Source organism: Pseudorasbora parva, chromosome 2 (genome assembly GCF_024679245.1).
Source record: "Pseudorasbora parva isolate DD20220531a chromosome 2, ASM2467924v1, whole genome shotgun sequence".
Classification (NCBI taxonomy): domain Eukaryota; kingdom Metazoa; phylum Chordata; class Actinopteri; order Cypriniformes; family Gobionidae; genus Pseudorasbora; species Pseudorasbora parva.
In genome coordinates, this window is record NC_090173.1 from 61,765,864 (window position 1) to 61,780,804 (window position 14,941).

The 14,941-nt window shown below is 35.3% G+C and overlaps 1 protein-coding gene across 3 annotated transcripts in view; it reads left to right on the forward strand.

The window, feature by feature from the left end:
• Positions 1-14,941, forward strand: part of LOC137047852 (complement C3-like) — a 61,857-nt gene that overhangs the window by 15,449 nt on the left and 31,467 nt on the right. For all 3 annotated transcript variants that reach the window (XM_067425763.1, XM_067425754.1, XM_067425768.1), the window contains exons 8-10: positions 12,607-12,709; positions 13,972-14,092; positions 14,189-14,304. In XM_067425763.1, coding sequence (XP_067281864.1) covers positions 12,607-12,709; positions 13,972-14,092; positions 14,189-14,304 — 340 coding nt within the window. The remainder of the gene's footprint in view (positions 1-12,606; positions 12,710-13,971; positions 14,093-14,188; positions 14,305-14,941) is intronic.

Sequence of the window (14,941 nt, forward strand, 5' to 3'; positions counted from 1 at the left end):
AATGAGAAACTTTCTCGAAATATTGACTTAACATCTCGAAATAATGAGAAACTTTCTCGAAATAATAACTTAGCATCTCGAAATAATGAGAAACTTTCTCGAAATATTGACTTAGCATCTCGAAATAATGAGAAACTTTCTCGAAATAATAACTTAGCATCTCGAAATAATGAGAAACTTTCTCGAAATATTGACTTAGCATCTCGAAATAATGAGAAACTTTCTCGAAATATTGACTTAGCATCTCGAAATAATGAGAAAAGTTCTCGAAATATTGACTTAGCATCTCGAAATAATGAGAAAAGTTCTCGAAATATTGACTTAGCATCTCGAAATAATGAGAAACTTTCTCGAAATATTGACTTAGCATCTCGAAATAATGAGAAACTTTCTCGAAATATTGACTTAGCATCTCGAAATAATGAGAAAAGTTCTCGAAATATTGACTTAGCATCTCGAAATAATGAGAAAAGTTCTCGAAATATTGACTTAGCATCTCGAAATAATGAGAAACTTTCTCGAAATATTGACGTAACATCTCGAAATAATGAGAAACTTTCTCGAAATATTGACGTAACATCTCGAAATAATGAGAAACTTTCTCGAAATATTGACGTAACATCTCGAAATAATGAGAAACTTTCTCGAAATATTGAATTAACATCTCGAAATAATGAGAAACTTTCTCGAAATATTGACTTAGCATCTCGAAATAATGAGAAACTTTCTCGAAATATTGACTTAGCATCTCGAAATAATGAGAAACTTTCTCGAAATATTGACGTAACATCTCGAAATAATGAGAAACTTTCTCGAAATATTGACTTAGCATCTCGAAATAATGAGAAAAGTTCTCGAAATATTGACTTAGCATCTCGAAATAATGAGAAAAGTTCTCGAAATATTGACTTAGCATCTCGAAATAATGAGAAACTTTCTCGAAATATTGACTTAGCATCTCGAAATAATGAGAAACTTTCTCGAAATATTGACTTAGCATCTCGAAATAATGAGAAACTTTCTCGAAATATTGACTTAACATCTCGAAATAATGAGAAACTTTCTCGAAATATTGACTTAACATCTCGAAATAATGAGAAACTTTCTCGAAATATTGACTTAGCATCTCGAAATAATGAGAAACTTTCTCGAAATAATAACTTAGCATCTCGAAATAATGAGAAACTTTCTCGAAATATTGACGTAACATCTCGAAATAATGAGAAACTTTCTCGAAATATTGACTTAACATCTCGAAATAATGAGAAACTTTCTCGAAATATTGACTTAACATCTCGAAATAATGAGAAACTTTCTCGAAATAATAACTTAGCATCTCGAAATAATGAGAAACTTTCTCGAAATATTGACTTAGCATCTCGAAATAATGAGAAACTTTCTCGAAATAATAACTTAGCATCTCGAAATAATGAGAAACTTTCTCGAAATATTGACTTAGCATCTCGAAATAATGAGAAACTTTCTCGAAATATTGACTTAGCATCTCGAAATAATGAGAAAAGTTCTCGAAATATTGACTTAGCATCTCGAAATAATGAGAAACTTTCTCGAAATATTGACTTAGCATCTCGAAATAATGAGAAAAGTTCTCGAAATATTGACTTAACATCTCGAAATAATGAGAAACTTTCTCGAAATATTGACTTAACATCTCGAAATAATGAGAAACTTTCTCGAAATATTGACTTAACATCTCGAAATAATGAGAAACTTTCTCGAAATAATAACTTAGCATCTCGAAATAATGAGAAACTTTCTTGAAATATTGACTTAACATCTTGAAATAATGAGAAACTTTCTCGAAATAATAACTTAGCATCTCGAAATAATGAGAAACTTTCTCGAAATATTGACTTAACATCTCGAAATAATGAGAAACTTTCTCGAAATAATAACTTAGCATCTCGAAATAATGAGAAACTTTCTCGAAATATTGAATTAACATCTCAAAATAATGAGAAACTTTCTCGAAATATTGACTTAGCATCTCGAAATAATGAGAAACTTTCTCGAAATAATAACTTAGCATCTCGAAATAATGAGAAACTTTCTTGAAATATTGACTTAACATCTCGAAATAATGAGAAACTTTCTCGAAATATTGACTTAACATCTCGAAATAATGAGAAACTTTCTCGAAATATTGACTTAACATCTCGAAATAATGAGAAACTTTCTCGAAATAATAACTTAGCATCTCGAAATAATGAGAAACTTTCTCGAAATATTGAATTAACATCTCAAAATAATGAGAAACTTTCTCGAAATATTGACTTAACATCTCGAAATAATGAGAAACTTTCTCGAAATATTGACTTAGCATCTCGAAATAATGAGAAACTTTCTCGAAATAATAACTTAGCATCTCGAAATAATGAGAAACTTTCTCGAAATATTGACTTAGCATCTCGAAATAATGAGAAACTTTCTCGAAATATTGACGTAACATCTCGAAATAATGAGAAACTTTCTCGAAATATTGACTTAACATCTCGAAATAATGAGAAACTTTCTCGAAATATTGACTTAACATCTCGAAATAATGAGAAACTTTCTCGAAATATTGACTTAGCATCTCGAAATAATGAGAAACTTTCTCGAAATAATAACTTAGCATCTCGAAATAATGAGAAACTTTCTCGAAATATTGACGTAACATCTCGAAATAATGAGAAACTTTCTCGAAATATTGACTTAACATCTCGAAATAATGAGAAACTTTCTCGAAATATTGACTTAACATCTCGAAATAATGAGAAACTTTCTCGAAATAATAACTTAGCATCTCGAAATAATGAGAAACTTTCTCGAAATATTGACTTAGCATCTCGAAATAATGAGAAACTTTCTCGAAATATTGACTTAACATCTCGAAATAATGAGAAACTTTCTCGAAATATTGACTTAACATCTCGAAATAATGAGAAACTTTCTCGAAATATTGACTTAGCATCTCGAAATAATGAGAAACTTTCTCGAAATAATAACTTAGCATCTCGAAATAATGAGAAACTTTCTCGAAATATTGACGTAACATCTCGAAATAATGAGAAACTTTCTCGAAATATTGACTTAACATCTCGAAATAATGAGAAACTTTCTCGAAATATTGACTTAACATCTCGAAATAATGAGAAACTTTCTCGAAATAATAACTTAGCATCTCGAAATAATGAGAAACTTTCTCGAAATATTGACTTAGCATCTCGAAATAATGAGAAACTTTCTCGAAATAATAACTTAGCATCTCGAAATAATGAGAAACTTTCTCGAAATATTGACTTAGCATCTCGAAATAATGAGAAACTTTCTCGAAATATTGACTTAGCATCTCGAAATAATGAGAAAAGTTCTCGAAATATTGACTTAGCATCTCGAAATAATGAGAAAAGTTCTCGAAATATTGACTTAGCATCTCGAAATAATGAGAAACTTTCTCGAAATATTGACTTAGCATCTCGAAATAATGAGAAACTTTCTCGAAATATTGACTTAGCATCTCGAAATAATGAGAAAAGTTCTCGAAATATTGACTTAGCATCTCGAAATAATGAGAAAAGTTCTCGAAATATTGACTTAGCATCTCGAAATAATGAGAAACTTTCTCGAAATATTGACGTAACATCTCGAAATAATGAGAAACTTTCTCGAAATATTGACGTAACATCTCGAAATAATGAGAAACTTTCTCGAAATATTGACGTAACATCTCGAAATAATGAGAAACTTTCTCGAAATATTGAATTAACATCTCGAAATAATGAGAAACTTTCTCGAAATATTGACTTAGCATCTCGAAATAATGAGAAACTTTCTCGAAATATTGACTTAGCATCTCGAAATAATGAGAAACTTTCTCGAAATATTGACGTAACATCTCGAAATAATGAGAAACTTTCTCGAAATATTGACTTAGCATCTCGAAATAATGAGAAAAGTTCTCGAAATATTGACTTAGCATCTCGAAATAATGAGAAAAGTTCTCGAAATATTGACTTAGCATCTCGAAATAATGAGAAACTTTCTCGAAATATTGACTTAGCATCTCGAAATAATGAGAAACTTTCTCGAAATATTGACGTAACATCTCGAAATAATGAGAAACTTTCTCGAAATATTGACTTAGCATCTCGAAATAATGAGAAACTTTCTCGAAATATTGACTTAGCATCTCGAAATAATGAGAAAAGTTCTCGAAATATTGACTTAGCATCTCGAAATAATGAGAAACTTTCTCGAAATAATAACTTAGCATCTCGAAATAATGAGAAACTTTCTCGAAATATTGACTTAACATCTCGAAATAATGAGAAACTTTCTCGAAATAATAACTTAGCATCTCGAAATAATGAGAAACTTTCTCGAAATATTGAATTAACATCTCAAAATAATGAGAAACTTTCTCGAAATATTGACTTAGCATCTCGAAATAATGAGAAACTTTCTCGAAATATTGACTTAACATCTCGAAATAATGAGAAACTTTCTCGAAATAATAACTTAGCATCTCGAAATAATGAGAAACTTTCTCGAAATATTGACTTAGCATCTCGAAATAATGAGAAACTTTCTCGAAATATTGACTTAACATCTCGAAATAATGAGAAACTTTCTCGAAATATTGACTTAACATCTCCAAATAATGAGAAACTTTCTCGAAATATTGACTTAACATCTCGAAATAATGAGAAACTTTCTCGAAATATTGACTTAGCATCTCGAAATAATGAGAAACTTTCTCGAAATATTGACTTAACATCTCGAAATAATGAGAAACTTTCTCGAAATATTGACTTAACATCTCCAAATAATGAGAAACTTTCTCGAAATATTGACTTAGCATCTCGAAATAATGAGAAACTTTCTCGAAATAATAACTTAGCATCTCGAAATAATGAGAAACTTTCTCGAAATATTGACTTAACATCTCGAAATAATGAGAAACTTTCTCGAAATATTGACTTAACATCTCGAAATAATGAGAAACTTTCTCGAAATATTGACTTAACATCTCGAAATAATGAGAAACTTTCTCGAAATAATAACTTAGCATCTCGAAATAATGAGAAAAGTTCTCGAAATATTGACTTAGCATCTCGAAATAATGAGAAACTTTCTCGAAATATTGACTTAGCATCTCGAAATAATGAGAAACTTTCTTGAAATATTGACTTAACATCTTGAAATAATGAGAAACTTTCTCGAAATAATAACTTAGCATCTCGAAATAATGAGAAACTTTCTCGAAATATTGACTTAACATCTCGAAATAATGAGAAACTTTCTCGAAATATTGACTTAACATCTCCAAATAATGAGAAACTTTCTCGAAATATTGACTTAACATCTCGAAATAATGAGAAACTTTCTCGAAATATTGACTTAACATCTCGAAATAATGAGAAACTTTCTCGAAATAATAACTTAGCATCTCGAAATAATGAGAAACTTTCTCGAAATATTGACTTAGCATCTCGAAATAATGAGAAACTTTCTCGAAATATTGACTTAACATCTCCAAATAATGAGAAACTTTCTCGAAATATTGACTTAACATCTCCAAATAATGAGAAACTTTCTCGAAATATTGACTTAACATCTCGAAATAATGAGAAACTTTCTCAAAATATTGACTTAGCATCTCGAAATAATGAGAAACTTTCTCGAAATATTGACTTAGCATCTCGAAATAATGAGAAACTTTCTCGAAATATTGACTTAGCATCTCGAAATAATGAGAAACTTTCTCGAAATAATAACTTAGCATCTCGAAATAATGAGAAACTTTCTCGAAATATTGACGTAACATCTCGAAATAATGAGAAACTTTCTCAAAATATTGACTTAGCATCTCGAAATAATGAGAAACTTTCTCGAAATATTGACTTAGCATCTCGAAATAATGAGAAACTTTCTCGAAATATTGAATTAACATCTCGAAATAATGAGAAACTTTCTCGAAATATTGAATTAACATCTCGAAATAATGAGAAACTTTCTCGAAATATTGACGTAACATCTCGAAATAATGAGAAACTTTCTCGAAATATTGACTTAACATCTCGAAATAATGAGAAACTTTCTCGAAATAATAACTTAGCATCTCGAAATAATGAGAAACTTTCTCGAAATATTGACTTAGCATCTCGAAATAATGAGAAACTTTCTCGAAATATTGACTTAGCATCTCGAAATAATGAGAAACTTTCTCGAAATATTGACTTAGCATCTCGAAATAATGAGAAACTTTCTCGAAATATTGACTTAACATCTCGAAATAATGAGAAACTTTCTCGAAATATTGACTTAGTTTCTCATTATTTCGAGATGGTAAGTCAATATTTCGAGAAAGTTTCTCATTATTTCGACTACAAGAATCATATTTTTTTACTTAACTGTGGCGGAAACGGGCTTCCATAGAAAACACTTGTACCCCACCCGATCGGGGAAAAGTCTTTCACTCTGCTTGTGTGCATTTAAGTCTTTTCAAATTGTGTGCAAGGAAAACCAACTTGTTAACGTTGGCCGGCAGAATTGCACTCTTGGTTTTACTGATAATAAATCCAAAAAGACAAACATATTTTAAGTCCCAACATATGATATTGCTATTCGTAAATTAAAAGCACCATTATATATGAAAGAGTGAACCGTATTTATTGCTAAGAAACGTACCCGTTTTAAGTGGAAAGCCATGTTAGTTGTTGAAGAGTGGTATAGGACATGCGCCGTTCGCACAACTTTCATTTGACTTTTTTTGGATCATCTTTTATCATTTCAAAGTGCATCCACGCTTTATCTTTTCTGATTTCTTTATCTTTCTGCCAAGATGCTCCTCATCTGTCACGGATCAGGGAAAGTGAAACTAAAATCTGTCACAGGGGTGGTTGGATTTATTCACACGCACACACACACCCACGCACGCACACACACACACACACACACACACACACACACACACACTTACACACACACACACACACACACACACACACACACACACACACACACACATACACACACACAAAATATTTATTGAACACTTTTTTTCACGTTATTTTACAGCATTATCATAATTAACGGCTGTATATAACTTAATATAATCATACAAAACCAAACCAGTAGGTCTGTGTGAAATTAGACTTTGAGCACCCCCATATTGCCAAAATGGTATGATCCTCGTTTCATAACACCCGCGAAGATTCGGCAGTGAGATCGGTGGTCGAATCAGGCTATATATATATATATATATAATTATATGTAGTACACACACATATATTATGCAAACAAACTTTTATATATCACGATTAATCGTTTGACAACCCTTTTGGCAGTAATTATTAATATGAGAATACTACTACTAATTCTATTATTAATAACAATATACAATGCACTAAGGATTGATGAGCTTCTGGGTTCATGATTTACATTTTACATTTACATTTACATTTATGCATTTGGCAGACGCTTTTATCCAAAGCGACTTACATTGTATTCAAGGTACACATTTTACATTTTTGTCAAGTCTTGCTTTCCCTGGGAATCGAACCCATGACCTTGGCGTTGCTAGCGCCATGCTCTACTCATTGAGCTACAGGAAAGACATTCATGGAAAGGTTCATGAATATTAGTCACGTTGTCTGCGTTCGGTTGAACTGATTTGCTGAAATCAAAACAGGGATGGCAATAGATGAGCACCAGCCAATAAGATTGGCGTTTGCACATTAGTCCCGCCCATTACCGCATATCTTCTGCTTGTTCTTAAACGCTGAATAATTCCAAATGAACTTTGTTGTTTTGGCGTGTCGATTCTGCATGGTATTTAAAGGGGTTGTTCCGGTGATTAGTGTTGATTTCTTCCACCTGTTCCCTCTTGATTTTTCTATTGTCAGTCTTTGTCAGATCGTTGTTATGTCTACGTCTCCCGGTTCCCCGTGATCGCTGTTGGTTTGTTTAAGTTAGTAATTTATTATTCTGATTATGTGTTTTTCCCCCTCGTGGGTTTTTGTTTTGTTTTGTTTATTTTTGTAATAAATCTTCATTTATCTGCACTTGAGTCCTCGCACCATTTTCCTCTATGTGTTATGTGACAAGTATAACGTCTTAATACTTCTTTTTTTAACCTTTATTCCACACCGCTGTCTCCACTGTCCTTTGAGCGGCTCGTTTGCTTCCTGCTTCTATGAAGCCCATCCCTCTGAAAAACGCAATGCTCTTAGATTGGTTAGATGGCCAAATGTAGTTTCATGTATTGTTATTGGCTGAAGTGCCAAGCACAGGTTGTTCAGCAGCCACGCCCCTATGATGTCACCAACCCAGGAAGAAGCTCGTTGTAGTCCAAACCGGATAGTAAGCAGATAGTGTTTATGCTCAAGCAGCAACATTACACACTAACTAAAGTTAAAAAAGTGCAATTGCATGCAACCACACCTTTAATGACTCTATCTCTGTTTGTGTGTGTGAGAAACACAGTGCTCTCAGCAAAGCGATGGCGAGTTGTGCACCTTCACACTTGTGAGTTTACAGTATGTTGCCCATCTATTGAGCTGAACTGAAATAGACAGATCGCTTGATGGAGAGTGACAATAAGGCAAAAGATCCAGTCAGTACTGATGTCTTGTGTAATGGATGCACATTTGTGATTTGGTTTGAATTGTAACCTAGGGATATCTTGCCTAATCATCCCTTCCTAACATTTTCCTCGTGTTTTTATTTGTAGATTCGTAGATTTTTGTCATCCAAAATTGTTTTTATTTAATTATCGTCTCGTTTTTGTCAGTGAAAAAAAGGTTGTTGATGAAAATTGACACAAATTATTTGTCAACAAATTTAACACTGATCTTGAGTATTTAATATTCTGTTGGGATTTAAAGGGTTTCTCAATCATCTCTTTTGGTCATCATTGTGCTGAAGAGTAGAGCCTGTGCTTCAGTCCAGGAGACGACCAAGAAACATTGATATGCTGCATGTTGATTTATTTAAAAGGCATGTAACTCTATTGCAGTGATTTATTTATTAAGTTTCAGACAGGCACTAGTATTTGCAGTTTCATATACAAACTCTTATTCCAAAAAAGTTGGGACACTGTACAGAATGCAGTGATGTGGAAGTTTCAAATTTCAAAATTTTATTCAGAATACAACAGATGACATAGCAAATGTTTAAACTGAGAAAATGTATAATTTTAAGTGGAAAATAATTTGATTTTAAAATTCATGGCATCAACGCATCTCAACAAGTTGGGACAAGGCAATGTTTTCCACTGTGTGTCATCCCCTCTTATTTTTATATCAGTCTGCAAACATCTGGGGACTGGGGAGACGAGTTGCTCAAGTTTAGGAATAGGAATGTTGTCCCATTCTTGTCTAATACCGGCTTCTAGATGCTCAACTGTCTTTGCTCTTCTTTGTCACATCTTCCTCTTTATGATGCACCAAATGTTTTCTATGGGTGAAAGATCTGATCTGCAGGCTGGCCATTTCAGTACCCGGATCCTTCTTCTACGCAGCCATGATGTTGTAATTGATGCATGTTGGAAAACAGGGGCAATTCTAGGGTCAGAGCTTTAGGGGTGCTGAGCACCCAATGAGCCCCACTGCCACCAACCTAGAGACACATGTACCCTAGAGAAGAGAAGAGGATGACACCATTTGCTATGCGGGGATGTTTTCATTTTCCTCCTTAACACATACATTTTAAACCACAAACTACGGAGTATGTTTTGGACATTATTTAACCATGTAAAAGACTAACAAAAATATAATTTCTTACTCCAAGTTTTAGGGGTGCTGAGCTCCTTTTTAGGGGTGCTGAAGCACCCCTAAAAAGGGGCTAGCCTTGCCCATGTTGGAAAATGCAAGGTCTTCCCTGAAAGAGACGACGACTGGATGGGAGTATATGTTGTTCTAGAACTTGGATATACCTTTCAGCATTGATGGTGCCTTTCCAGATGTGTAAGCTGCCCATGTCACTAGGGTTGGGCGATGTCACCTAAATCGGCAGCTGACGATGTGTACAATAAAACGTCGCGATGGACGATGATATCGTCCAGGGAGGTTAATAATAATATTTTCGTTTCGTTTTCGTTTTTTTTAAACTAGAGCTTAGATCGGCTCAAAAAAATCAAGACCGACCCTACCCGAGCCCGTGCACCCGAGAGACCGGCCCTGCCCGACACATTAACTGTAATTATGAGCCCGAGCCCCATTTAAACCAGACCATTTTTGAACACGTGGGCGTTCTGTCGAGAACGAGCCTGGAATGACTAATGAGCGGAGCGGAGCCGGTGTGATCAGCTCAATAATCCGCAGGCGCGCGCTCATGAACCCGCCGGTAAAATGATGTTCGTTCAAATCCAGCTCAGACATGACATAAATCTGTAGCTTACTATACTTGTTGTAGCCATTAAACAATATTTTTAATTTATGTTTAAATATTATAGCCTAATATTATTTTTTTATTTCATCTGATGAAGATGCGAGTGGGTCAGAAATGATTTTGGTGGTTATATTTAGTTTAATATTAAGTTTTGTTTTGTAAAAAGCCTTTCTTTTGTTTTGTACAAATTGTCTCTTAATTTTAATAAAGGTTTCTTCGGTCAATAAGCATAGGCCTAGTGCAGTGTTCAGAACTCACACGGTAAACAACCAGCGTTATACAGATGCTCACAGCGATGGGCATGAGCGGGATGTTAAAGTTTAAGGGATTTTTTTTACCTTCTATTGAATATGATCGGGTGAAAGCACATTTTAAACAGGTAGCACTTATTCACACACGAACTAATCGTTCTCTCTAATGCATTCAAAAACATCCTGTGGTGCTTACCTGCTTACAGTTATCAGTAGACAGTAGGTAGACTATACCAGGGTATTCTCACAAAAATGCGTATAAATAGTACGAGTGTGCAATGTCGTGGAATGTATACGCTAAAACTCATTTTGGCGTGTCTATGGCACGCGGTTTTTCGCGTGCATATGAGACGCATTTTATGGCGTATTATACATACGAACCCCCCGCCCCACCACCCTAAACCTACCCAAGCGCGTGTCATATATACGCCATAAAGTGCGTATCATATGCACGCGAAAAACAGCGTATCATATGCACGCCAAAATGAGTTTTGGCGTATACATTCCACGACATTGCACACTCGTACTATTTATACGCATTTATGTGTGATCGGGTTGACTATACAGTTATTATATTATTCTATTATATGATTTTGAATGAGCAGAAATCTGTATTGATCCGTAGATAAAATAACTGATGAAAACGTTCATCTTTCCAAACTTCCAAACAAAATTTGCACTGCAAAAAGCATCAATGATATTTAACTTTTAATGCTGATAAAGCCATGTAAGTTTGGCATAGTGGGGGGGGAAATGCACACAGATGTTCCAATAAACCACGTTGAAACTAGGCTCTTAATCTCCTATTGTTTATTTTTTATAATTCTTTTCAATTATAATGTTTTCGAAGCTTTGATTATGTTTACAGTGTGCAATATAACACGAGTTCATGTTTCGCGTGTAAAATAACACAGTATTTTTCACACAATTGACTCATCTGTACAGCGCTGTTTCCTCTGTCCTAAAAACGGCCTGATGATTTCCTTGTTCTGTGAAGTCCCTCCTTCAGAAACACGTTACGAGTTCTGATTGGGCCAGCGCTTCCCGTGTTGTGATTGGACAGCAGCTTAGCGCACTTTGCCCGGAAAGGTCCCGCCTCTTACCGTAACGGGGCGATGCAAGCGCTGAATGTGCGCTCTTCTCCACATGGGAGAGCAACGAGACCACGCCCCCTATTTTGCGTGTTCTTGTGGGCGGAGTCAACAAACGGTTCTAGTGACGTCATTACAGCAGGAAGTGCAGTGCTGTAGTCCAAACCGGCCGCTCGCTGTAGGCTTTGAAAGGGAACTTCTGTTAAATGAAATATCTCGCTTGGCATTGAACTTCGAGCTTTATAATTGTACAGGTATTATTTATGTTCTAACAGCAACATTACACACTAACTAAAGTTTGGAAGATGGAATCGCGAAGAACGGGACCTTTAAAATGATCTTTATTTGTATAACCTCATGTTATTCAAAACATGTATGTCTGTGGAAAAAGAAAATAAGACAAACGTTTGTCGAGGCAAATTCTAAGTCCCAATTGTCTTCAATATGTCAAAGAAAATCTCGAAGTTCCAGGTCTCAGGAAGGTCAACTTTATTGTAAGAACAACAAAGTGAGACGCCAGCTGAACACCTGACCATCTCATTCTCAGCTCACACTTTTATACAGTTCTAACTCATGATTTCATTGAAGGTGCATTACTCCTTACAATTTTTGCCACAATTACTCCATTCATAAACTTATCTAGCCTTCTTTATAATGGTGGCCGACTGCCACTTGCTTTTTCTTTTTCGTTCAATGAGCATCATTCTATGTATCTTTTCTTGATAGTCATCTCATTTTTTTCTTCTTCATAGTCTAAGTCCTCTAAAGATAAATTAAATTCCCCCACACTTCAAGCTTCTTCCCTGTGTAATGAAAGCAGATGTGGATCAACATTCAGTTTTTACTGCAGGAATGATGTGCTTTTATAGGAACCTGTTTGGAAAGGATGTGGACGGAAATGCATTTGTGGTGTTTGGTGTGATGGATGGTGAGAAGAAAACAAGTATTCATCCCTCTCTTCAAAAGATTCAGGTGAGAGAAAGTTTACCAGTTGGGATCAATCTCATTTCTCCTCACCTACAGGACAACTTAAAGGGGGGGTGAAATGCTGTTTCATGCATACTGATCTTTTTACACTGTTAAAGACTTGGAATCCCATACTAAACATAGACAAAGTTTCAAAAGTTAAGGTGGACGTTTGATGGGAGTATTTCTTTGTCAAAAATACTACTTCCGGTTAGTCATAAGTTTCGGCAAGTTTTTTGAGATCATGCGTCCCCTTTGACGTTAATGGGGGCGGAATTTCCTTGTATGGGCCTTACGGACAATTCTACCGGAAGAGCGTGAGAGAGAGCGAAAGCAACAGCCTACGCCCATCAAAGCGGGGCTTGTAGGATGCTGGACAGGTGACAATTACACATAGCACATAACAATGTCACCAAAAAAGTGGGTTTTTGGTTGCCAGACCAAGACAGTCCTGCACAGATTCGCCAAAAACCCCGCGTTAAGGCAACAGTGGATGTAATTTGCTTTTCCGGATCAGCAACTGAGTTGCGCGAATGTTTATATCTGTTCGCTGCATTTCGGTGCCGACTGTTTCATAAACAAGGCCCAGCTCGACGCCGAATTTTCCCAATCGCCTAATGCTGAAGGATGGAGCAGTCCCAACGTTAGAAGGGTGAGTGAGACTGCTTTTAGTCCGCTTACTGTCTACACAAACCACGCGTAAACACACACACACACACGTGCACAACTGCACTTCCCACATGTACACCTTCAAAGACAAAAATACGAGGATATAATTCAAGTATAAATATGTAAATAACACAAGCCGCTAAGCATATTATATAGTTAGTGTATAACTTGTACCACATAGAGACGTCCTGCTCTAGTCGTTTTTGCTGCTGCTCCTGTTCAACTGCAGCCTCTGGGTCTGATTCCGGATCATAGATGTATGGCTGTATCTGATTAAAAGCCATATTTTTATTTTGAATAAAGTTTTTTTCCGCTGTTAGGGATGACGCTCGACTCAACACACAGCGCGCTGCTGCACACGTCATTATTTAGCTCCGCTCACACGACACGCCCCCACCCGCTCGGCTTTTTTCGGAAAGACTCGGAACAGCGCATCTTTCTTATATAATTATTAAAAAAATAAAAACTTTTCGGAGATATGCAGGATGCAATGCTACTCTATAGGTACTCAAGATTGACATGAGATTGACTGAAACTGAGTGTTTCACCCCCCCTTTAAAAGATAGTAGACTGTTTTTGTCTTTTTCATATATGAATAGATAATTGAAGGAGAAGGAACTGCAGAACTGACCAGGGAGATGATCACTAAAGTCTTTAAAGACATTAACCAGGTGGTTGGACTATCAATCTATGTTTCAGTCACCCTTTTAACAGAGAGTGGTAAGACTTAACACTTACTGTACATCTGTATGCACGTGTGTGTGATTGAATATGAGAGGCTAATCGTGTGTGTGTATGTGTGTGTGTGTGTTTCAGGCAGTGAAATGGTGGAAGCAGAAAGGAGAGCCATTCAGATTGTGACGTCTCCATACGCCATTCACTTTAAAAAAACATCACAATTCTTCAAACCTGGGATGCCCTTCAGTGTCTCGGTATAAAACACTGACTAGAAAGTGTGTGTGATATGATGATATATCAAAAATGATTAAGGTCTGCATGAAACGGATGGTGCAATAGTTTTGTCTTTCCTTTTGTGCTGTTTATATAGATATAGAATATAAATATCACCTATATAATTGGGTAACACTTTAGAATAATGGTCCATTATGTAAGGGATAATGTACACCCAGCTGGTTGTTACCGCTTCGCGTCGGGATCCTGATCACTCTGTCGGGGTTTATTCTGCGATAACAACCGGCTGGGTGGACATTATCCCGCTTATTACACGGCTACTAGTCTCAAATAAATTAGACACAAAATATTGTCTTGAGATTAAATATTTTATTAGCTCTTACGCAAAGCTTCCGTGAAGAAAAACTGTTCCAACCTGCTTTAAGCCGTTATCTATTGCTGCTAAATGTTGAAAATGAACTATCTCCTAAATTCAATGTTGCTCACTGATTAGTTGAGTTTGTTTCTATATTAGTTAATAGTAGTAGCTGAAGTGTTAATGAAGTGCTACTCATTAGTCCTGCATTACTTCCTGCATAGTTATCTATTAATAATGGGCCGTTATTCTAAAGTGTTACCTATAATTGTTTAATTTTTTATTTGTTTGTTGTTTTTTTG